The sequence below is a fragment of the Abramis brama genome (assembly GCF_963993115.1).
Source record: "Abramis brama genome assembly, chromosome: 11".
In the NCBI taxonomy this organism is placed as follows: Eukaryota; Metazoa; Chordata; class Actinopteri; order Cypriniformes; family Leuciscidae; genus Abramis; species Abramis brama.
In genome coordinates, this window is record NC_139973.1 from 33,656,200 (window position 1) to 33,681,326 (window position 25,127).

Here is a 25,127-nt window from a genome sequence, read left to right on the forward strand (position 1 = left end):
CTGCAGCTTTTCCAGTTTTTTAAATGACATATACTCCTCCTTCCTACACCAACTACGAACACATTTTCTATCATGTATGTCTATGAAAGACGTTTGAACCAATCAGAGTAAGTATGTGCCGCCCCGCCCCGATCTGCAGTCTGCAGTCAGGTCCCTCTCGATAGACTCATTCCCACATTGTCAATTATTCTGGGTCAAGCAAGCTTTCGTAATTTTCCACGCTGTTCAAAATGATAAAGAGAACGGTTCAAGCACATTTTTTTTTACGTTTCAGTTCTTCAGAACACTTTTGCGGACATTTAAACGTTGGCGTCAGTAGAGGCCAGTGTGCTACTTCTAGTCAGTGACAGCAAATCACTTCATTTAAAGGTGTGAGTCTGAGCGCCACAGGATGCTGTAGATTTAAGTTGCTGTTAGCTTAATTTCTCTAGTGAATGTGCTTCAGAATTATGAATCGGTTTTAAAATACATGTGTATTACATTAATGTCGAGCTGATCTGATGCACCAATTTATCCAGCTGGATGTGTGTAGGTATCAAGTTATACAGTGTGTTTATGCAAACATACACTTGATACCCTTGCTGGCTTTTCCAATGCGCACTCGGGTTTCATTAGTACCAGGTGTGTGCTTCTCTCACACAACGGGGGTACAGATACACAGAAGCCATTGACCCTGTTACCATAGTGGCCTGACTCTACAGGAGGAGTTCAGTTTCTCTCCCCCACTGGAGAAGAAGGCAAAGGACGACCCAGGACATCGTCCATTTCTGTGATGGAAATATACTGATGATATAAAAAACTGCTGGATCAGACTCAGAAAACTGATAGTCTGAAGTCTGCTAGAGGTAAGAGATACCACAATATGATAAATTCTTAGGTTGGTAGATTTAAATTTACCCTGGACTTTAAGACATGGGTAGTTCCCCTCTTTTCTTTTGTGTTTCAGTATGGCTGAGGCCGGTGTAGGCCTACGTGTTCCTATGGACCAGGTGAAGATGAGCGCCATCTCTGATGAGAGAGTGGACTTCATTAGGGAACAGGCGTTCACCATTCTACGTCTCAAAACAGACAAATGGAACCGTTTTATTGGATTGGAGGAGAATCAGAGGGCTCTGCTTGACTTCCTGGACCAGGGCTCGCGAGAGTATCTCATTTTGTTTGTGGGACCAGGAGGAACTCTTCATGCAGGAGATGAACATGTGAGTAGGGGAGAGCCGGGCAAAACATAACGCTCTTTGACTTTCTCAGTTTGTGTGAACCTACTTAAGAGTATTTATTTTCCCCCACATTAATTTCACATGGCTAATACAATTGTGTGGTTTTGTTTCATTAATACAGTGTATACTTTTTTCTTTATTTATCCCGAAAGAATGGAAGTGAAATGTGACAACATGCCCCATAGGTTGGGCATTTTGTAACATGTAAGGGGCACATTGTAACATGACCATGTGACAGCTTAAAATGTTATCTGATCTTATCAAAAAATATACAAGACAAACTAAAATATGTTCTCAATAAAATAGAATTATTAACTTTTCATATAAAATAATGGCATTATTTAATAATTAGAAATAATCACATTTTTGAGTTTGACAACGAGCACACTGGAAAACTCAAAACATAATAATAATTAATAATTTCTGAACATTGATTCTCAGTCTTTATTTACCTCTTTTCATGTTTTCTCAATAGAATTCATAAAAGTTGTTAATGTGAATTATATCGCTAACATCACAGAATAGCATAGTTCTAATAGGGGCACATTGTAGCGCAGTGTTATAATGTGCCCCACCTGCGCAACTGGGATTTAAACCCTGCTTGTATCTTCTGCTAGATTGGAGGTTAAAATAATATCAGAATTTTTCTAAAAATAAAAATTTCTGAATTTTGGCACCATTTTTTTCTCTATACAGTGTTGACATGGAAACTAGTAAATACACTAAGTTTTGTCATGCTAGCATGTGTGGAATTATTTAAAACAAGTGTGTTCCAACTAGCCCCAAGTTAGGTGGTGCCCCGGTCACCCCTATATCAAATACATTCATACGCACTCATCTTAAATGTTGGGACTAACAGAAAATCCACAGTCTGCTTTGCTGTGCTCTTGCTGTGTTGGAAGGCCATGTAGCATTTCTACTGGAAGTGTCTCCCAGGTTCAATGCACTGATTGGCTTTTGGTATTCGAAATAAGTCATCACTTGTTTCGAGTGCTTTCGCTTCTGAAAGCACTACACCCGTCTTTTCCTCCCCAAAGAGCTCCTCTCCCTGGAGGACCAAGCTTTTGTGTGTTCTTAAAAAAAAGAAGGGTGTCATCTCCAAAACCACCTTTAGAACCCAGCTCTGGCTTGGAGAGGTTCCAGCACAACCCATGGACCACGCTCCTGTGCTCATCTCTCAGGTAACCAGACATTTTTCAGTCCTGTTGCACCTTTTAGAATAGAAATCATAACTCTTATTGGCTCTGAGAGCAGGTATGAATTAGAAAATCTACAGTTAGTGAGTGTATGTTTGCGTAGGTGTTCGTCTCAGTGCTGGGAAGTCCCCTGAATCAGTCCGCCTGGCCACGGGTGGTCGGTCAGGACATTTGCAGGCACCTTGAGCATCTGTGCAGTGAAGCAGTCACACTGAGAGGGCGAGCACAAGGGCGAACTCTACTCCCCCTGCCGCTGTGTGTGGAGAGAAAAGATGAGCACCAGCTCAGGTGTGAGCGTGTGCCTGTCAATCATTCAATCATCTTTTTCAAACATTTACCAAGTTTGTGATGTCATGTAACATTTGTGTGTCTGTGTAGATCGGATTTCTGTCTGATTGACAGGGCGTTATTGTACTCCATTGAGACCATGGTGATCCAGTGGTGTGGACTGATGGGCTCTGTGCTGCAGCGGGACTCGTCTAAGCTCCTGCACCAGGGGGACCACCCAGGCCCCACAGTGGAGCTCAGTTTCTGGACTAAACAGAAAGAAAACTTATTAGGAATCCAGAAACAGGTTGAAATGAAGTCGATTTCCGTGTGTATGCTTTTATACATGTTTTAAATGTGCTGACGTCACAATTTAGGATTTAAGACCTTTCATTATAGTGCTTGCAAGACAAACATATTTTTCATTCATTATTACAGCCCATCTCATTGAGACAAACTTTATTTAAAGATTTTTTTTGTTTTGTTGTCTCCTTGGAAATCTACTGATTCAAATAGTAAAAGAAAATGTTTTTACCGTCGTCATTGCAGAAATGTATTGCATGTTACCAGGAAACCTGTTTGGTGATGCTATAGTGGTGCAGGAACTAGATTAATATATTAAAATTGGAGATGAATGGTTGATGTTCAAAATATGAAAAAAACACCAGTGATTGTATGTAAATTTTGCGATCTCTTTCTAACATTTACATTAATTGTTATTGGCTTTAATCAAATATCTAGGTTATATTTAATCAGTCTCTCTCTTCACAATAAACTTCTCATAAACTTCACAAACTAAAGTTTACCACAAATATACACTCTTAATTTTCTCCCATCCGACTACTAGTATTTCCTTCTGGAAATGAGAATCAATTGTCATTTATTACAACCTAATTTTATGTTTATTTTAACGTTAAAATTGACTGAATTTAAATTGACTCCAACTCTGGTTTATTTGTGCAGCTGCAGAACCCAAAAGTTGATCAGGTGCTGGAAATTCTGCTGAGGATCAAGAGCAGTTACTATGATTCCTTTTATGGCATTATTCAAAAATTCCACCATGGTAATCACATCTTAAATGTGTTCAGACACTCTAATTCAACTTGATTTTGATGTAAACTGCATTATATGTATGTCATTATTTGCATAATGTAGTGCGGTCTTATAGTTCAAACCTAGGCTGATAAGTGAAATCTTGTAGGTTCAAATCCCACATTGGACCCTCAAAGCTACTGTCTACTCATTTTTTTTTTCTAGCGGTAATGGAGGCAGAAGACATAGACCTGCACTTGAGGACCTTACGGCGGCCCATCGCTGCGTTCGAGGAGCGGAGCTTCACTGATCTGGAGCCTCTGATTCCCGCTCTGTTTCACACACTTGCTCTCATCTGGACACACTCTCACTTCTACTGCCGCCCACCACGCATCGTCACGCTACTCACAGAGTTCTGCAACCTACTCATTGACAAGGTGTGTTTATTTGCTTATGTGAATCTTATTATCCTCTTATCTAGACTATTTTTGTATGATGTGGAGTTTATATAATGTGTGTTTGTGTACATATGTTTCTGCAGGCGTCTGTGTATCTAATTCCTGAGGAGCTCTTCAAAATGGAGTTAGAGGAGGGTATGGACCGGGTTCAGAAGGCCATCCAGGTGTTTTGGACATTCAAGCGCAGTTTCCAGCAGCACAGAGACAAACTGACACCCACTGGACCATATGGCCGGCCAGGACTTGCGGTCAAACCGTGGGACTTTCCCTCTGAGCTTGTGTTTCACCGCACTGACTGTATCATGGAGAGACTGCGCATGATTGAGGTGTGTTCACACACATCCATCCCCACTGAAAAAAAGCTCAGTATATATTCTTCCGATCTTGACGGTTGCAGAAAAAAAATCCTGAAAAATTCAAATGTTTGCCAAAGAAACATGCATGACAAGATTGTAAAATTAAACATTTCTATGTACTCCTTCACACAGAGTTTGTAATATTGTATTGTGATGATCTGTTGTTATAATATTTAGAGGTTAGGCTATTTTTTTTTCCTTTGGCAATACCGTCGATAAATAAAAACATTTACGGACAAAATATTTGTACTTGGCTTAAATCATTTTCTTTTTTTAGTGCATATCATTTAGGTCTTTGGTTGTATCAGATGTGGTAAAGTCAGTGATTAGACCATTATTACACTTTAAAAAAAAATCTTGATGTTAGCTACTTTTTAAGCAATTTTATTGATCTTTTTTTAAGCATTTTTACATGAATTCACTGTATGTCTTTCAGGAGTTGTTTGCCTCAGCTCTGGACTTTCTAAAGCTGGAACGGATTGAGCTGGGCGGCTCTAGAGGAAAGATTCTCAGTGATATGGTGTACAGCATGAATGACGAGTTCATGGACAGCTGGAGAACTTTGAGAGAGAGCAAATATGATCCACTTGACTATGACAACAAGGTATATAATGTTGTGAAATATTATTACAATGTAAAATGTAAAAAATTCTATTTTAATAATATATTTTAAAATATATTTTATTCCTGTGAATAGCTGAATAGGCAAAGCTGAATTTTCAGCATCATTACTCCAGTATTCAGTGTTACATGATCCTTCAGATCCTACCTGAGAAATTATCAGTGTTGCTTAATATTTTTTGTTGAAACCATGCCACATGATACATCCAGGATTCTTTGATGAATATAAAAGCATTTATTTGAAATAGAAATCTTTTGTTACACTATAAATCTCTTTACTGTCATGTTCAATGCATCCTTGCTGAATAAAAGTACCAATTCCTTTTGAACAATAGTGTATGTGCTCATATTCATATACATATGTGTACAATCACACTCTCCCCTGTGTTTTCTAGGAGTTTGTGTGCGACTATAATTGCTTCATGGAACAGAACAGAGATTTTGACCAGAGACTGGGAACAGTAATAAACTTGGCCTTCCAACACTCCCCAGGCTTAGAGTCTGCTTTCAAGGTATCACACACACACACACACACACACACACACACACACACACACACACACACACACACACACACACACACACACACACACACACACACACACACACACACACACACACACACACACACACACACACACACACACACACACACACACACACACACACACACACAGCGGCTCAGTAATGAAGGAACAGACTTGCATGCAGTCTGCCAAACACAAGACTTTACTGTTTAGTCACTTAAGTGTGTTTGGAAAAATCCTCTCTTTTAGTCACTAACAGTGAAAACCTGTGTGTGTAGCTCCTACAGATCTTTGGTACTCTGTTGGAGAGGCCGAGGGTTCACCAGCTTTTTGCTCCAAACTACTCTCAGCTGCTGCTCATGTTCCAGGAGGAGGTCAACCTCTGTCAGCACATGCTGGAAACCCACAGAGAGAAGGTTTGAATGACATAATTTCAGAATGAAATATGGGAGAATTTTACCAAATGAGTTTTAGTAGCAATTGGCGCTTTTGAAGAATCTTTTTTTTTTTTTTTTTAAATCAGGGGTTCAGAGAGCTTTCCGATGGTTCGCCGCTAGAGGGCGCTGATCTGGTGAACCCAGGAACGAGTCAATAATTTTAACTGATCTTGGATCAATTTTATAATGTAGGTTCTGGAAATTTCAAAAACTTTTAGCCTTTTATGTTCAAACTGGAGTCAGAAAGATGGAGAGACTCAAGAAGAAGTGACAACATGTAGACAACATTTCTGAATGGTTAGTTGGTGAATTTATGTAGCTTATGTGTAGTTATCTTCTAGTCATTAATTGGCATATTCTGTCTTGATAATCTATAAATCGTGTTCCTGGGGCGGGGTTTATGTAAATTCTAGGGTTGGTGATGTCACTAACCCGGGAGGAATGTCGTGTAGTCCCTACCAGCCGTTTGTTGTAGTCCTTAAAAAGCAATTTCTTTAAAAGCAAATATCTCCCTTTGCTTTGAACTTTGAGCGTCGTAACTTTGCAGATGTTGTTTATGCTCAAACAGCAACATTACACACTAACTAAAGTTGGAAAAGTGAAATCATAATCAACCACCCCTTTAAACTGTTGTCTCATACTAATTGTAAGAGGACATGTTTCTATGCAGGTCCCACCCTGCTTTATGAAGGCCCACCCACTTGAACATTTCTGGCCTCGCCCCTGCAGTCAGTCCATACCAAAAGCGTACATGTTTGGGGTACACACGAAATCGCATACTCCCTTGAGTAGGTACTTAATTTGAATAAGTAATTACTTCACAACCTCTAAAAAAGTATGTTCTATTTAGTATGAATGTGAGTAGTATGAGTGTAATCCAGACGTACTAGTACATTCTCCATTTTGTCATTATCATGTGACCTACCAGCGTCAGTTGCGTCGCTTCACTGCCATTCATAAATCCTCTGCTGTTGGGATAGTAAAGTGTCCATTATACGCACACTTCAGAATCTCGCCGGAAGTAGAAGGTCATCCTGGTACTTTTTGCCTACTATTAAATGAGTACTGTGAATTCGGACATATGTCTTTGGTCACATATTGTTTTTCGCCTATTATATAGTAGGGAAGTATGCGATTTCAGATGCAGCCTTGATATGATCTGGATGCTTGTTGCATTCACAGCATTTTGACCAGCAGTTGTCACCAGCTGTCGTTCTGAACTGGTTTCGAGAATTTCGAAAAGCTTTGTTTCTCCCATCACTAGATTTTAGGTCTATATTCTCTGATATGGATTAAATATGCTTATATTTAAATAATACTTGATTATTTTATGAATTATTTAACCGGTAGTTCTGGCGTGGTCGGGAGTTTTCTGTTACTCTCTGTAGGTGTTACATCTTTGCGCCAGTAGGTGGCCACAAATGACTGTCTTTCTTTATGAGTGAGTCATTGAATCATCATTCATTCAAAATAACTGATTCATTCAGGAACAAAACACCACTGTACAAAGTACATGAATATGAGGCACACGATTGGCCGACGGTTGTTAAGCATCTAGCGGTAACATTCTAACACTGCAAAATATGATTATGCAAACAGCCATCGAGCAAGGCTCTTAACTTAAAGTTTCTTTGGATAAAAGCATACTCACTGACTTTTGCGCTGTTGTTTGTGTTTCTGTGCAGCTGAGGAACGGCTGTCCTGTCCTTGGTAAAAACATGCCAGCTGTTGCTGGTAACCTGAAATGGTCTCAAGAACTCAGAGAACGGATCCTGTCAAATCGCAGTAACCTCAGCCAGCTTACACATATGTAAACAAGAACCCATCACACATGTACAACACACACAAATAAACATATTTTGTTTCTGGTGCCATATTTAACAATGTAACTTATGCCGTACTCTTTGTGTGTGTGTATTAGGCCATTAGAAAGTCCTGAGGCACAACAGGTGTTGCAGGTGTGTGAGTGTGTATTGGAGGTTCTGGATCAAATGGATGAAGAAGTCTACACTAATTGGAGTGTTGATTTAGATGAGTTGTGCCACACACATCTGAATGAACCACTGCTGATATTGGATGAGGAGAGCAGCTTTTACAGCGTGAACTTTAACCCTACTGTAAGAAACATTCATGAACTCACATCACATATTTTCCTTTTACTTCTATTGTTCTTAAATTTGTCTAAGTAAGCTAACTAGATCTGCTAGCTAAGGCAGTCTCTAGAGGCCAGAATGCCATAGAGACCGCTGATCGCTTTTAACTGAATAAAAATTCATCTATTTTCTAAATGCATGTTATAGATTTTATTGTGAATGATTCATCCATGTATTTTTTTCCCCTAATTTTTTAATCAAAATGTCAAAACTGAAAGATCACGACTTAAGGGTTAGTTCACTCAAAAATAGTGCTGTCAGATCGATTAATTGCATCTAGCGATTATGTTTATAAACGATCAAAAGTTTGTTTAGAAGATATGTGTGTATATATATTATTATATTTATATACATTATATATAAATATAATAATATATACAAACACATATATTATGTGTATATATTTAGTAACTGGCAATATTGCATCTTAAGTTAAAGATACAATTGCAATGCAATGGCCTTGGCTGCGTTTGGCCTTTTGTTCACTTGACATTTAAAAAAATAAATAAGCTAATATCAATAATTTTATAGTTATTGTCCCTTTACAAACTATTTGTTATTGTAGGATGTCCCTAAATTGTTGAGTGAGTTAGTTTAAGATTTAACTAACTTTTTGTCACATAAATATTTTGTCCCCCAAAGTAAAGCTCAGAAACAATGCTTTCCCCATGTTTACTGCTGTGTGATGTGGTTGTTTTAGTTGACATCTGTTTTGAGGGAAGTTAAGTATCTTGGAATTCTGAAGAACCACAAAATTCCCAAGGCTGCTGTGAGTCTGTACTCTAAATGGGAAATTCTTCACATGGTGAGACTGTGTGGCCATCTGTGCCTTTATATTTGCCAAGAAAATAGCTCTGTTTATTCAGTTCTTTCAATCTTCTTTTGTCTCTCTCTCTCTCTCTCTATGTGCATGTTTAGTACACCAGTACTCTGTTCCAGATCACTCAGTGGTATAATAAACTGCAGAGCACAATCCTGGCTGTTGAGCTGCGTTTGGTAGAGTCTGAGCTTGAGGAAGTGAGGTGTACCTTAATGCCAGCGTTAAAGGAACTGCGGTGGAGTGATGAGCAGCTCGCTGACTACATCAAGAGGTACCCAACTAACAAAAATACACTGCCCGGCCAAAAAAAAAAAGTTGCTGTTTGGATTTAAATATGCTAATGCATAAGAGTCTATGATTGGATCATTATTGCAGTGATTATTATCTTTCTAGCATGTTATATGATTGGCAACGGTTCTTCTAACCCTAATTGATGGAGTGTATAGCTTTTCATTTCTTAAACAACTATGAAGACACACACATCATGGCCATATTCCAGGATGACAATGTCAAGATTCATCAGGCTCAAATTTCAAACAAAGTAATTCTCACACATGAATTGGCAGCGCTGAGTAAAGACCTTAAATTCATTGAATCTTTGGGATGTGCTGGAGGAGACTTTACAGAGTGCTAGACTCTTGCAATGTAAATACAAGATCTTCAATAAAAATTGATAAACCTCTTGATGGAAATAACATCACAACATTTATTTCCATCAAGAGGTGCATCAATTTTTATTGAAGATCTTGTATTTAAAATGCAAGAGTCCAGCACTCTGTAAAGTCTCCTCCAGCACATCCCAAAGACTTTCAATGAATTTAAGGTATGGACACAGAGCGATTTTTGTGCTAACATTTTAAGAACATTATTAAAGACCATATAACTCTGAATGAATGTTCTATTAACATTACTGGAAGAATGTTTGTCATAACTTTTAGAGAACATTGCCAAAACGTTAGCTTGTTCTGAGAACGTTCCCTGTTATCTAGGTAACTGATATATTCTCAAAAATTGATGTAATATAATTGGTCTATTATGTAAAGGTGCTTATGTTAACGAGTACTCTTGTGTGTGTGCTTGTAGCACACGTGATCTGGTGCGTGGTGTGTCGGAGCGTGTGCAGAAGAGCAAGGCTAACTTGGAGAAACTGCAGGGGCTGATGGGAGTTTTCAGTCACTCTGCCTGCATTACGCGTAGGACTAATCATCGTGGCAATTTACTCAACCTCACAGACGTAGAGGAGAACTTCAAGCGGCAGTACGCTCTCGTCGCTCGTACGGGAGAGAAGATACATGAGCTTGTGCAGGTGTTGGTTTCACTGTTTGATTCAACACAATGAAAGTTCTGAAGCACTGATTGATATAGATGGAGCAGGGACCCTGTTACACAGTGCCTAAAATAACATACATTTGCTACCACATTAAATTACTTATATACTTTAGATTCTGAGTGGGTGATTTGACCAAAATCTTCACAATAAGAGAAATTTTATTTCATCATGATGATACATATCACAATATAGTTCTTTGTTATTTTATCTTTGTATATTTTTATATACAAAGATGCAAATAACAAACAACAGTGCAAATACAGTATAAAGGCCATTTCACTTCACCGATAGACGGCGTTCAACGGAAACAGACACATTAGTCGGGTGTTGTCAGATTAGTATGCTACCCCTGTCAACATCTGTTGGCAAGAGTCACTGCTTGTTTTCACTGAACATTTTGAATCGCCGTTTGTCGGATAGTGGAATGTCTAAGAAGTGATGTACTGTAATCAGTGCAGTGTGAATTGGCCTTAAAAAAGATACAAATGAGGTTTTTCAGGTACTGTAGGTCTAACGGTAGCATTCACGTAAGAAATACTACAGAGATTGAATATTCAAAAGTAAAAACATTGCACTTCATAACTCTGTTTAACATCAAGCATGTTCCGCAGTTTATTTTTTCATTCATGCATGTTTTTAATCGCTCTTAACGTGTCAACAAACCTTATCGCAAAAAAATCTCAACATGCACAAAATAGCAAAATATCTAATGATAGACACTATCTTCATACTGCCCAGCTCTACTTTATATATAAGCCATTAAAATAATCATTATTGATGTGCAGTCATATACTTGTACATTTTTATTTTACCTAATTAATTTTTGATTAGGCTTTACTTCAACGTAACTTAATATTATTTTGTCTTCGCAAAAGTCTTCTAAAATTGTATTTATTTATTATTTTTTAGAATTGTAGTTTATCTATTCTAGTGGATTCTCATGTGATTTCTTTCTTGTTCAGGAGAATGCTGAGCTGCTTGGTGCTGATTTGGACTCAGATGCTTGGCAGTCCTACACAGAACATGTGGACAGAAACATTCTTACTGGGTTCTGCAGTGCTGTGCGATGTTCCCTGCAGTACTTAGTTGAGAACACGGACCCGGCGCTCCACATTGATCCTCTGTTCGAAGTTCAGCTGACCTTGACCTCTGACATGACCTTTTACCCCTCACTCAACCTCTCCAAGAAGGGCAACTTCTATGATATCATTGACCAGATGGTGTCAGATATTTTTAAAATGGCTTCTTTCATGAAAAGAGTGGCCAAGAGCAAACAATCTGAGACTTACAAGGTGTGTAACAACTGTGTATATCCGTATGCATGTCTTGCACATCATGTTCACAGTGTATGAACTATAGATAATTTCAGCTTAACGGTTGTTAAAGCTCATCAGAGAATGATTGGAAATGTATTTTTCTCATGCAAGCCTGCCACCTGATCTAAATGAGTAGTGCTTTCTGGAAAGATTTAGAACTATTCTTCATGACATGACGAGTCTGACTATGTCTGTTATTCCCTAGGCGGATGTAGATCAGATACCTGAGCTAGTGGAGTTAGCTCAGCTGGTGCGACACCGTGCACGTGGGGCCATTGCTAAGGTCAAAGAATTCCAACATTCCTTCGATTCCTATCGTTACCTCTGGACTGGAGACAGGGTGGAGTTTATGAGGCAGTTTCTGCTCTATGGACACGCCCTCTCAGCCGAGGAGGCGGAGCTTTATGCAGATTATGAACTGCCCAAGAATCCGCCCAAACTGCAAAACTTCAGAGAGCAGGTATCTGTCAGTCATGGAGTGAGGATTGAAATGCACAATATTTTGTGTTATTTAAATATATGATATAATTATAGAAGTCTCGTCTTAGATTAAAAAAAAAAAATCTGTAATTGCGACTATTTCTCGTTAATGCTATCTCACAACTGAAACTTTATATCTCACAGTAAAACAACATGACTTTATTTTAAGCATTATCTTTCAATTACTTTGGTGGAAATGGGAAAAGACCTAATTTTCTTGGCATAAAAATTTGCATGTATGGATCTACTATAATTTCCCTTTTCTTTCTCTCACTTGTTTCTCATTAGATCAGTGAGTTTGAGGAACTTTACGAGAAGGTGCGCGTATTAGAGGAGAAGAGAGTATTCTGTGGCTGGTGTCAGGTGGACATAAAACCTTTTAAAATATCGCTGATGAACATCATTAAAAAATGGAGCTGGATGTTTAAGGAACACTTACTGAACCATGTTAATGCCAGGTAATATTTATTTATATATAAATTCACTTTTTCCCATAAGAACCTCCCCAATAAATCTTACTAGTGCAAAGCATTAGTACAGAGCCCTGCTCATGACATGCAAGAAAAAAAAGTAAATCGTGTGCACGATTTTTCCTGCATGTTTCAGAAATGTTTCAGCTACAACAATTATAATGATGCAGTGACCAATCACATCTTTCTCTGTCTCAGTGTGCAAGAGTTAGGATCATTTATTGAGGATACAGAGATTGGGTTAGCAAAGACTGTAACCGATGGGGATTATGGCAAACTGGTGGACATCATGGGCCACTTGATGGCCATCAGAGACCGCCAGCTGAGTACAGAGCAGCATTTCAAACCTCTCAAAGCTACCGCGAACCTGCTCAAAACCTACAACCAGCAGCTTCCTGAGCATGTTTACATACTGTTGGAGGTAACTTCACCTACATGCATCTGATTCTGCTGCTTTACTAGACACACTACCACCTCACATGCCCATGTGTTTTCACAGTCCCTGCCGGAGAAATGGAAGAATCTTAAGAAGGTAGCATTTACAGTAAAACATGAGGTTGCTCCTCTCCAGTCCAATGAAGTTGCTGTCATCCGCAGGAAGTGTGTTCGGTTTGAGGTGAGGGGCTGAAAAAACTGTAAAGAGAAAATTACACTAAGTCATCAGCTTTTTAAGCTTGCATTAATTAGACCTGTTTTGGTGACACATTTGGTTTTCTGTAATGTATAACACTTTGCAAATTCTGTTGATTTAAATTTGTTACTAAGTTAAAGGGATAGTTTAACTTTTTTTTAAAAGTTGTCATGAACTGCTCGAAGACGCAAGGGTTGAGGATCCAAATGCAGTAGTTTATTTTAAAAGGTAATCCGAAAACGTAATCCAAAAAACAGGCAAAGGTCAAAACACAGGCAAACAGTCCAAACAATAACAGAGTAAGGCAAAAAATCAAAAACCATGAACTTGAGAAACTAAAGACAAAGCGCTCAGAAATGCATTGCTGACACATACAAGACTTCGCAAAGAGTGACTGAGGGTACGTTTACACGACAACGATATGCTTAAAACGGAGAAGTTTTTCCTTTGAGTTTTCCGCGTACAGACGACTCCATTGTCAAAACGATCCCCATTCACACGGATCCGCGAAAACGACTAAAAACCCTGTATTCTGCTGCCAGGCCATTTAGATGGCGATGAAACACTATAGACTGAACACGCAATATGCATGTACATGACGTCATCGTCTTCAGAGATTTGCGTTTTTGTTGTTTACACGGAGACCATTTTTAAAAGTTTGCGTTTAAAGGCACCCAAAATGGCGTTGTTGTGTAAACGAACAGCCAAAACGCATAAGTTTTACGTTTTTAGTTGACAACGGTGTTGTGTAAGCATACCCTGAGAGATACATGACTTTAAAGGCTGAGGTAATGATATAATGAGACAGCTGAATATAATCAGAGATGTATGTAGTTTGTGAGGGAATGACAGTTATCTGGGGTGGAGTGCCCTCTGGTGGCTATAAAGACAAGGTTTTTGTGGTGGGACCAGTAAATAGTTTTTATCCAAGACAGCAGAAAAAAATCCTTATTGTTGAGAATTTTTGAATATAGAGGGGTGGAGATGTTGTTGAGCATTTATGGTTTGTTTCCTAGGTTAAACAGCATGAATTCAGGGAACAATTCCGCACTGAGCCCATATTCTTTATCAGCCTGGAGGAGCCATACAAACTCATCGACAAGGTGCTCTCAAAAAAATAAAATAAAAAAAATACTATTTTGTGTCTGAGTGAGTGTGTATGTGTATGTTTTAAAAAGGTTTTATTTTTCTGCTGAAATGTTTGTTCTAGCCCAGATGGTGCTTGCCCATTAAAAACATATATAAATGTTACATTATAACATATATAAATGTTACAATACATTCTATTTGTTTAAATGTGCTTGTATAAATTTCTTTGTTTATCTGCATTTCTGTGTAGACAAATCGTGCGGTGGCTCATTTGGAGAGTGAGATGTCTAAGCTTCAACAAACAGCCAATTTGTTCGAGGTCAGTTTCCCTGACTACAAACAACTTCGACAGTGTCGGTCAGACATCATCCTGGTTAAAGCAGTCTGGGATATGGTTATGTTTGTCAAGGTAATCTTTACTACAGCACAGAGTACTTCCAATAACCCACTTACACAGATCACACACATACAGAAAAAGTCATTTAAAGTCTTTGTTGAACTTTCCAAAATGTTAAACCAATATTCTCCTCTGGTTGGCATCCTCTTGGGAATGATGGGTAATGTAGTCCTGCATCTCAGACTGGACTAAGACTCCATGGAAGGAGATCAATGTGGAACAGATGGATATGGAGCTCAGAAGGTTTGCTAAGGTACAATTTGCATCCTAAAGTTCTGTCTGTCTTTAACGTTCACCATGTGCAAAAAATGAGAACAGAACCAGTGGTTGGACGAGGTGTATGACAAATTACTGTATCTAAACATATACAAAAATAAATACAAAAGCTCTGAATATTTATCCAGAAGTTTAAGTTATCTAGATTATAAATTAAATGGGGCCTTATGTATGTTTATTGTCACTTTGTGTGAATCTGTGAGTATGTAGGAGATGAAGACTCTGGATAAAGAAGTTCGTGCGTGGGATGTCTACAACGGCCTGGAATCCATTGTTAAGAATTTGTTGACATCACTGAGAGCTGTCAATGAACTTCAAAACTCTGCTGTCAGAGAGAGACACTGGCAACAGCTCATGCACACAACGGGGGTAACAAACACAAACCAGCATAGCATAATCATAGGATCGAAAACCTATTAATGCCTAATAGATAAGTTGAGTGATAAATATCATGTGAGTAATAGAGAGAGGAACTAACCTCTCTTCTTGTCCCTCTAGGTGAGTTTTGTGATGGATGAGAACACCACACTTGGTGATCTCTTAGAGCTGCAGCTCCACCGTGTGGAGGAAGAAGTGAAGAACATTGTGGACAAAGCAGTCAAAGAGATGGGAATTGAGAAGGTAGAGAGATTTAAAGCATTTCTTAGAAACTCTGAGTCATTTCAGGGCACAATAAAATGTTGTGTTTACAGATTCTGGGTGAGATTCACCAGACGTGGTCCATGATGTCTCTGTCGTATGAGACGCACACAAGTACTGGAACACCTCTGCTCAAAGCTAATGAGAACCTGATTGAAACCCTGGAGGACAACCAGGTAACTTCCTGTATCAGTCAACTGGGTTTAGCTGAAATCAGTTTCAGTCAGTTCAGCTTAAATCTACATTCACTTCTTTTTGTTCAGTTTAGTTTGGTTTTGATCTGATCAGATCAGATCAGTTTAGTGTGGTTGTGATCAGTGTAGATCAGTCTAAAATCTGATCAGATCAGTTCATAATCGAACCAATCTGATCTGATCTTATATGTTCAGATCAGTTTAGTTCTGATCAGTCCAAATCTGTCCTAATCCAAATCAGTTCAATTTGGTGTGGTTCTGAACAGTTCAGTTCTGATCAGTTTAGTTCAGGTCAGATCCAATCAGCTCAGTTTGGTGTGGTTATGATCCATTCATATTAGATTAGATCAGGTCAATTCAGTTCAATTCGTTTTGTATATGTGTGATACTCAGGTTCAGTTGCAGAATATTCTCATGAGTAAGTATGTGGAGTATTTCATGGTCGAGGTGAGTGGCTGGCAGCGGAAGCTGGTGGTGGCTGATCTGGTCATTGGTACGTGGTTGGCGGTTCAGCGCACATGGGCTCACCTCCAAAGTATTTTCACCAACTCTGAGGACATCCGGAACCAGCTGGCCCATGACGCAGAGCGGTTTCAGGGCATCCACCAGGACTTCCAGGTATTGTGACAGACTATGCATGAGTTGCCAGCAAGATCAGAAATGTATTAACACAAAACCTTGTTTCAGGGTTTAATGATCACTGTTGTGGAGACCAATAATGTGATAAAAGTCACTAACCAGCCAGGCTTCTTGGAGCAACTTGAGACTCTTCAGCAAAGGTAACTTTTGGACGCTTTGTCATTGCAAATCACTGTCTGTGTGAACGCCTTTCAATACTCCACCATAATAGATTATTGTAAAACATGAATAATTTTATTTGAGTATGTCTGTGTATTGCAGATTGTCTGTGTGCGAGAAGGCTCTGGCTGAGTATTTGGAGACGAAGCGTTTGACATTTCCACGCTTTTACTTTGTCTCGGCTAGTGACTTGCTGGAAATAGTTTCTAAGGGAACTCAGCCTAGACAGGTTGCTGCTATACTAACACTCCACAAAGTTAAAAAATGAAAGGCAAAAAGTCCACTTTGTGTTTATCTGCAAAAGAATGTGTGTTGTAATGGATTTGTGTGTAAATGTGTGTATAATGCACAGGTGACACGACACCTGCTGAAGCTTTTTGACAATCTGGCTGACCTCCGCTTCAAAGAGGATGATGATGGAGCCACTGATCCCAAAACAACTGTTGCCTTGGGAATGTACAGTAGAGAGGGAGAATATGTGCCCTTCTCACAGCCCTGTGTGTGTGAAGGACAGGTGAGACACAATGACACATACACAACACTCCATCTTTAGATGCTGTAGTTGAAAAACATTTTGTCTGTCTATCATGTAACAGGCCGAGTGTTGGCTGAGTACTCTAGAGAAGGCCATGCGCTCCACTGTTCGCCAGGAGATCTCTGAAGCTGTGGCAGCATATGAAGACAAGCCACGAGATCAGTGGCTGTTTGACTACCCGGCACAGGTGTGTTAGTGAGTGTTTAGTTCCATTTTAGTTAAGGATTTGACTGACTTTAATGCTTTGAGATAAAGTTAAACTTGAACTCACTCACAGTAATTTTATTTTATGTTTTATCACTTTTGACCAATAGGTGGCACTGTGACCAAATTGATGTGTTGTGGTCAGAGTGAGGTGACAATGACACATGCAAAGTTTGGTGTCAATATGTCAAAGCATTGCAGAGATACAGCCTCAGAGTCATTTTGGCATCATGCCGGAATTTTTTTGCTGCAGTATACGAAAATTGTTTTGTCTATCGACATGAAAGCCATGTCGGCACAGTCTGAAGATAATACCATTCGATTTTGGTGAAAATTGGACTAACGGTCTAGGAGGAGTTTGAAAAAGTAGGTTTTAAAGAAAATCAAAATGGCGGACAGGAAGTTTGGCTGACTATGGCAAAATTGGTATCCATGTTGTCGGCATGATCCAAGGAATCTTAAGACAAGTTTCATTATAATTATAATATAATAATAATTTCATTATAAATTCTGATTTATTCAAAAGTAATTCGCATTTTTGGAAATTTTGACCACAAGGTGGCGCTGCCCCGATACTGTCAGGGCATTGTGCTGAAGACACATACCGAGTTTCGTAGCAATACACCAATGCGTTTGTAAAATATAGCATTTTTTAGACAAAATTCAAGATGGCCATCGCCTAAAATGGCTGATATGGGAAAATTGGGTATCGTATGACTTGGCATGCTGCACCAAATCTAAAAAGACCAGTTTTGTTATTTTTGGGCAAAGTGTTCAGAGGTTATAAGCAAAAATAGCCACTTTTCATATCTCCTGAGTCCTGACCACTATCCTCAGGTCATGGTTGTCATAACACGCACCAAATTTGGACAGAATACGCTAAAGTGTTTCAAAGATATAGCCTCACATTCATTTTGGCGGGCATTTTCATTATTTTCGTTATTCGAGAACGGTATGACGAGTCGACTTGAGTTCCATAACTTTTCGTCGGCATGGTATGAAGATGATCTGATTCATTTTTCGTGAAAATCAGAGCAATGGCCTATGAGGAGTTCGAAAAAGTAGTTTTTTTTGAAAATTCAAAATGGCGGAATTGAGGCTTATATCTTTATTTTACTACATGAAACATACAGCAGTATCAGTTTAGTCCAATTCCAAAACCAAGCAGATCTCGGGCCCCAATTGACTACCATAGTAGGAAAAAAAAAACCTTTGTGTACAGCAGAACAAAGACATTTATACAGGTTTGGAACAATTTGAGATTGAGTAAACAATGACAGAATTTTTTTTTTTGGGTGAACTATCCCTTTAAGTATTGTATTGTATTAATTATTGTAAGAACCAAAAAACAAACAAACAAAAAAAGATTAATTAAAAGGAATCACAACCAGAATTTAAATTCTTTATGATCCCTATCCTATTAGTTTGTAACTTTATAGACCTCATGTAGCCCCTTTCGTGTTTTATATTCCAGTTTGTATTTTCACAGCATGAAGGTAAGATCTTGCAGATTTTTGAATGAACCGCTCACTTTAAAAATTATGACATCCACTTTAAACATTACAATGCTCATGATAACTTTCGTTAACTCTACAATATGTAGGTTAAAGGTTGGATAAATGAAAAACAATGTTACATGAAGGCAATCATTTAACAATTATTTAACGTGCATTTGTATATGTCTGGTTCTTAGGTCGCACTGACTGGCAGTCAAATTTGGTGGGCGATAGATGTGGGCATTGCCTTTGAGAGGGTGGAGGAAGGTTTTGAGACTGCCCTGAAAGACTACAACCGAAAACAGGTAAATACAAATATAAAAACACTAACTCATCTCACTTTATGTTGATAGCTCAGAAAATCACTGTTGTTTGTAACTGACTAGATCGGTCAGCTGCACTCTCTGATACACATGTTACTGGGTGACCTTACCCCTGGAGACCGACAAAAGATCATGACCATCTGCACTATTGATGTCCACGCTCGTGATGTAGTCGCTAAACTCGTATCTCAGAAGGTAATCCAACCTGTATTGAATCTATATTGTGTTGCCTAAAATAAGGGTTTAGGAAGAGGAAGTATGATGACATCATAATGACATGTGTCCTAGGTGACCAGTGGACAGGCATTTGCGTGGCTGTCACAGTTACGGCACCGATGGGATGAGCAGCAGAAGCACTGTTACATCAACATCTGTGACGCACAGTTTCAGTTCTCGTACGAGTATCTAGGGAATACCAACAGACTGGTCATAACACCACTCACTGACCGGTCAGTGTCACACATAATTACTGATCAGATTTGTGCAGTGATCTTGTTACTGATGTTATGTGACTATGTTGGTCATTGTACCCGCAGATGTTACATCACTCTGACTCAGTCTCTGCACCTCACCATGAGTGGCGCCACCTCTGGTCCTGCCGGAACTGGCAAGACAGAAACCACCAAAGACCTTGGCCGATCGCTCGGCATTATGGTCTATGTGTTCAACTGCTCAGAGCAAATGGACTACAAGGTGTGCAGGCCACAACACATCAGTCTCAGGAACACTACTGGCACACCTCTCTTTACTTTATGCATTGTTTCTTTCTCTTTCCTCCTTCCTCTTTCAGTCCATAGGTAATATCTATAAAGGTTTGGCCCAGACGGGAGTGTGGGGTTGTTTTGACGAGTTTAACAGGATTTCTGTGGAGGTTCTGTCTGTGGTTGCTGTGCAGGTGAAAACCATTCAGGATGCAGTTCGCAACAAGAAACAGAGGTCAGCTCCATCTCACCCCATTTTGGCTTATTTCACAACATTCAGTTCTATCAAATCCTATCATGTCCTGTTCCATAATGTTATGTTCTATCACATCCTTTTCCCCACCCTCTATTCTATCTTGCCCTACCCTCTTTTATCCTATTCTATTGTTTTCCATACAATTTCATCTTACACTATTCCATACCATCCAATTGTGTCTTGTTCCATCATGTTCTGTTACGTTCTTTTCTTTATATTTTCTGTATCCATTCTATCCCATCCCATCATACCATCTCCCATTCCATCTCACCCCGTCCTCTCAAGTATAACTCATAACTCACACTTTTCTGTCCTATTCCATGCCACCCCTTTCCTTTCCATTCCATTCTATCTCATTACATGTCAAACCATCCCATTCTATCCCATCTCTTACCCCTTCATTCCATTGTGTATTAGGTTCCACTTCCTGGGGGAGGAGATTGAGTTAAGGCAAACAGTTGGGATCTTCATCACTCTGAACCCTGGATATGCAGGGAGGACTGAACTACCAGAAAACCTTAAAGCACTTTTCAGGTTTAGGCTCTAGTTATGCTATTGAATGGAATGAAATGGACAGTAATATTGGATTTTTAGATGTTTATATGGGAAAACTAGACATGGTGTCCACTGAACATTCTTATATACTTATATTCTTATAACTCTTATCTCTGTGTGTCAGGCCATGTGCGATGGTGATTCCTGATTATGAGTTAATCTGTGAGATCATGTTGGTGGCTGAAGGTTTTATAGAAGCACGTCTGCTCGCACGCAAGTTCATCAGCCTCTATACACTCTGCAAAGAGCTGCTTTCCAAACAGGTACACACACATTGATACATAAACACACTTAATGCATTTTTTTAATTCACTGTATTGGGTGATCTTTCAAACAAGATCATTATTTTTTTGTAGGATCATTATGACTGGGGCTTGAGGGCCATAAAGTCAGTCTTGGTTGTTGCTGGGTCACTGAAGAGGGAGGAGAGGAGCCGCCCTGAAGAGCAGGTGCTCATGGGAATTGTTGTTCAGAAGTGATGCATTTCTCTTTGTTGCTTTTATATTTAAAACATATTCAGAAATGTTTATTATAATGTGGTGTATGTGTGTTTTTCAGGTGCTGATGCGTGCTCTGCGAGACTTTAACCTGCCAAAGGTTGTGACGAGTGATGTACCAATATTTTTGGGACTTATAAGTGATCTCTTTCCTCTTCTGGATATCCCACGCAAGAGAGACAATGAGCTTGAGCAGAACGTACGCCAGTCAGTCGCTGAACTCCACCTGCAGCCAGAGGAGAACTTCATACTCAAGGTCTGTCTGTCGTATGTGAGAAATTTTCAAATGTTTTACATTTCATGGTTTTGCATTTACCCTCTGTTTCTTATCATGCCTTCTGCTTTCAGGTGACCCAGCTGGAGGAGCTATTGGCAGTGAGACACTCTGTTTTTGTAGTAGGTGGACCTGGAACAGGAAAAAGTCAGGTCAGTCCAATGAAGAAATAAAGAGACAAATGTTTCTGAGGTTGCGATGACCTCTGAGTTTCTAACTCTATGTATTTGTATCAGAGAGCCTATACTAGCCAGCTCCTTTGTATTGAGTGGGTCATGTTGCTGTTTCAGTAAACTAACCGGTATATATGGTTGAATTATGTGGTTGTTTACGGGTCAGATTCTGAAGACACTGCATAAGACCTATTCTAACATGAAACTGAAGCCCATCTGGACTGACATCAACCCTAAAGCTGTCACCACCGATGAGCTGTTTGGCTTTCTGCACCCAGCTACACGGGAGTGGAAAGATGGTGGGTGTGTTTATGGCAGTGTGGTTTAATTCCTTCTTTTGAAGTTCATCTCTGTAGACAGCTGTCAGCTGTGGTGTGAATGTGTTTATATGCGACTGTTTGGCTAAACTTTTGAGTGTGTGTTGCGTTTGTCTATTGCTATGAGGAACCATATGTCCCATAAATATGTGTTATAAACAACATGGCGGGGGCCTTTGATTCATAAAAGGGCAAAATGTAATTTAAATTCAAATCTAAACAATTTATATAAATGGATTATATTAAATGCTACAGTTTTTGGGGTCCGTAAGATTTATTTATTTATTTATTTTAAAAGAAACAAATACTTTTATTCAGCAAGGATGCATTAAATTGACAAAAAGTTACAAAAGATTTATATTTAAAGTAAATGCCGTGCTTTTGTTGGAGTTCTTTTGAACTTTCTATTCATCAAAGAAACCTGGAAAAATGTATCACATAAATGTAAAAATATTAAGCACTGCAACTGTTTTCAGCATCAGTAATAATATGAAATGTGTCTTGAGCACCAAATCAGCATATTTGAAAGATTTCTGAAGGATAATGTGACACTGAAGACGAGTAATGCTGCTGAAAATTCAGCATTGACTTCACAGAGATAAATTACATTTATAAACATTTTAAAACATTAAAATAGAAAACTGTATTTTGGTATCTAATGCAGTAACATTTACACATTTTCATGTGTGGCTTAAGTGTTCACATACTTTTTTGTGCCATTTTGTGTGTGTATAAAAATATGTGATCACAAATCTGTGGGTTTCAGGTCTGTTTTCTTCCACTATGAGAGAACTCTCTGCCATATCTCATGACGGACCGAAGTGGATTGTTCTAGATGGAGACATCGACCCCATGTGGATTGAATCACTGAATACTGTCATGGATGATAATAAGGTTGTTTGTCCTGACTTAAGATTGCCATAAATGTGTGTACTGTGTGATTGTTTATATTTATTTATTTATGTGTGTATGTGATGTGTATATATTAGGTGCTTACCTTGGCCAGTAATGAGCGGATATCACTGACCCCCTCCATGCGTTTGCTGTTTGAGATCAGCCACCTGAAGGCTGCAACACCGGCTACGGTATCTAGGGCTGGAATTCTTTACGTGAACCCTCAGGATCTGGGATGGAGTTCGTGAGTGACAGTATTCACTTCACTGACCTATTTCTGAAAACCATTTCATTCTTCTTAATGTACACTACCTTTCAAAAGTTTGAGGCCTGTAAGATTTTTTTTAGTTCCCTTATGCTCACCAAGGCTTTCTTTATTTGATCAAAAAATAAGTAAAAACAGTAATATTCAGAAATATTATTACAAGTTAAAATAACTTTTCTATTTTAATATATTTTAAAATGTCATTTCTGTGCTGGCAAAGCAGAATTTTCAGCAGCCATTTCTCCAGTCTTCAGTGTCACATGATCCTTCAGAAATCATTCAAATGTGTTGTTTTGTTGCTCAAGAAACATTTCTTATGTTCAATGTTGAAAAAATTTTGTGCTGCGTTGTGCTGCTTAAAATTTTGGTTGAAACCATGACACTTTTTTCAGGATTCTTTGAATATAAACCTCAAAAGAAGAGCATTTATGTGAAATAGGAAACTTTTGTAACATTATAAATGTTTTTACTGTCATTTTTGGTCAGTTTAATGCATTCTTGTTGAAAATCATTTTTATGGAGACAAATCTTACTGACCCTGGGGTCTTTTGAGCCGTAGAGTAGGTTTTGCATCAAATACTGCAGTTTGTGTTTGAGACCCTCAACCCCTCATTTTAATTAACAGGTTTGTGACAAGCTGGATAGACACCCGTCAGGCCCAATCTGAGCGAGCAAATCTCACTATATTGTTTGATAAGTATGTACCCTACTGTCTGGAGCAGGTCAGATGCAACCTTAAGACGATCACACCTATACCTGAGATGAGCATGGTACAGGTAAGAGACACACAGTCCAACACACATAGGCTACATACAGTATAAATATGTACAGCCAAACTTTTCTGTTACTTTAACGTGTTCCTATGGTTTGTATGTATCAGACCCTGTGCTGTCTGCTGGACTGCTTGCTGACTGATGAAAACACCCCTCCGGACTCTCCCCGTGAGCTCTATGAGCTGTACTTTGTGTTTGCATGTGTGTGGGCCTTTGGAGGGGCTCTATTCCAGGACCATGTTAGTCTGCAAATTCATGAACTGTTTGCTATAAGCCACATATCCAATGTGATCTTTACTTTGTGATAAACTATATTTGTGATACTCCATCTCTATTCTTTTGCTTTGTCTCTTGTCAGCTAATAGACTATCGTTCAGAGTTCAGTCGTTGGTGGTGTAAGGAGATGAGAGCTGTGAAGTTTCCCTCTCAGGGATCAGTATTTGATTACTACATCGACCCCAACACCAAACGGTTCACTCCGTGGAGTGAACGCACACCTCCCTTTGAGCTGGAACCCGACATCCCTTTGCAGGTCAATTACGAACAAAACACAAAATACAGAAAATATGGTCTGTCTTATATACTTTGTTTTCATAAAACTATTTATCACAGCTTAATTTCCTTCAGAGTCTTAAAAGGACAGTTCAACCAAAATTTAGAATTGATATTCATTTTTAAGTGAACGATCCCTTTAAGGCCTGTATAACCAGGGCTTGACATTAACTTTTTTGTTCACCAGTCACTGGCCACAAAAACTTCCAAAAATAGATATTTTGGCAGCAGGTATATTAGGCTGTTGTCATTTTAAGACCTGACACACGGATCCATCATACTGTTACACATGCATTTTCTTTCTCAACTGTTTACGTTCACTTACAGTAAAACATAAGTAACTGTTTACGTGTTGTGAATACTTGCCAAGACCGGTATTTTGACATGATTTTTGTGTGTGTATTTGACTGTTAAGCACAATAAGCAGCGAAAAAGAACTCAATTTAGTACTGAGAGGCGGCTTTATGTGCACGCACTTTGGGTGCGAGCACAAAATCTGCGGGAATGAGTAAAAATGTGTAATGCGTGCAATTCCACGGCGAAATTCAAGCCCTGTAACATTAACAATATTCATCCGGAGCAAATGAAACGAGTCAGTGAGCCATATG

General features: G+C 38.9%; 1 protein-coding gene across 1 annotated transcript in view; it reads left to right on the top strand.

Moving 5' to 3' along the window:
* Window positions 1–947: 947 nt before the first annotated feature.
* The window catches only part of dnah9l (dynein, axonemal, heavy polypeptide 9 like), a gene marked incomplete at its 5' end in the record, with an annotated part of 47,493 nt that continues 23,313 nt past the window's right edge, over window positions 948–25,127 (top strand). The window contains 47 exons of the mRNA XM_084127954.1: window positions 948–1,199; window positions 2,255–2,398; window positions 2,517–2,701; window positions 2,792–2,987; window positions 3,644–3,743; window positions 3,938–4,149; window positions 4,254–4,496; window positions 4,963–5,130; window positions 5,543–5,659; window positions 5,953–6,090; window positions 7,797–7,921; window positions 8,033–8,228; window positions 8,965–9,069; window positions 9,183–9,355; window positions 10,168–10,390; window positions 11,377–11,706; window positions 11,936–12,190; window positions 12,499–12,668; window positions 12,879–13,101; window positions 13,180–13,296; window positions 14,328–14,414; window positions 14,651–14,809; window positions 14,967–15,050; window positions 15,284–15,442; window positions 15,572–15,694; window positions 15,766–15,888; window positions 16,300–16,524; window positions 16,594–16,685; window positions 16,807–16,933; window positions 17,057–17,218; window positions 17,301–17,426; window positions 19,137–19,244; window positions 19,326–19,457; window positions 19,551–19,711; window positions 19,799–19,955; window positions 20,053–20,198; window positions 20,637–20,753; window positions 20,899–21,037; window positions 21,131–21,223; window positions 21,333–21,527; window positions 21,620–21,697; window positions 21,885–22,017; window positions 22,802–22,929; window positions 23,025–23,173; window positions 23,820–23,970; window positions 24,075–24,206; window positions 24,326–24,499. Of these exons, the coding sequence (XP_083984080.1) occupies window positions 948–1,199; window positions 2,255–2,398; window positions 2,517–2,701; window positions 2,792–2,987; window positions 3,644–3,743; window positions 3,938–4,149; window positions 4,254–4,496; window positions 4,963–5,130; window positions 5,543–5,659; window positions 5,953–6,090; window positions 7,797–7,921; window positions 8,033–8,228; window positions 8,965–9,069; window positions 9,183–9,355; window positions 10,168–10,390; window positions 11,377–11,706; window positions 11,936–12,190; window positions 12,499–12,668; window positions 12,879–13,101; window positions 13,180–13,296; window positions 14,328–14,414; window positions 14,651–14,809; window positions 14,967–15,050; window positions 15,284–15,442; window positions 15,572–15,694; window positions 15,766–15,888; window positions 16,300–16,524; window positions 16,594–16,685; window positions 16,807–16,933; window positions 17,057–17,218; window positions 17,301–17,426; window positions 19,137–19,244; window positions 19,326–19,457; window positions 19,551–19,711; window positions 19,799–19,955; window positions 20,053–20,198; window positions 20,637–20,753; window positions 20,899–21,037; window positions 21,131–21,223; window positions 21,333–21,527; window positions 21,620–21,697; window positions 21,885–22,017; window positions 22,802–22,929; window positions 23,025–23,173; window positions 23,820–23,970; window positions 24,075–24,206; window positions 24,326–24,499 (7,332 nt within the window). The remainder of the gene's footprint in view (window positions 1,200–2,254; window positions 2,399–2,516; window positions 2,702–2,791; window positions 2,988–3,643; window positions 3,744–3,937; window positions 4,150–4,253; window positions 4,497–4,962; window positions 5,131–5,542; window positions 5,660–5,952; window positions 6,091–7,796; window positions 7,922–8,032; window positions 8,229–8,964; window positions 9,070–9,182; window positions 9,356–10,167; window positions 10,391–11,376; window positions 11,707–11,935; window positions 12,191–12,498; window positions 12,669–12,878; window positions 13,102–13,179; window positions 13,297–14,327; window positions 14,415–14,650; window positions 14,810–14,966; window positions 15,051–15,283; window positions 15,443–15,571; window positions 15,695–15,765; window positions 15,889–16,299; window positions 16,525–16,593; window positions 16,686–16,806; window positions 16,934–17,056; window positions 17,219–17,300; window positions 17,427–19,136; window positions 19,245–19,325; window positions 19,458–19,550; window positions 19,712–19,798; window positions 19,956–20,052; window positions 20,199–20,636; window positions 20,754–20,898; window positions 21,038–21,130; window positions 21,224–21,332; window positions 21,528–21,619; window positions 21,698–21,884; window positions 22,018–22,801; window positions 22,930–23,024; window positions 23,174–23,819; window positions 23,971–24,074; window positions 24,207–24,325; window positions 24,500–25,127) is intronic.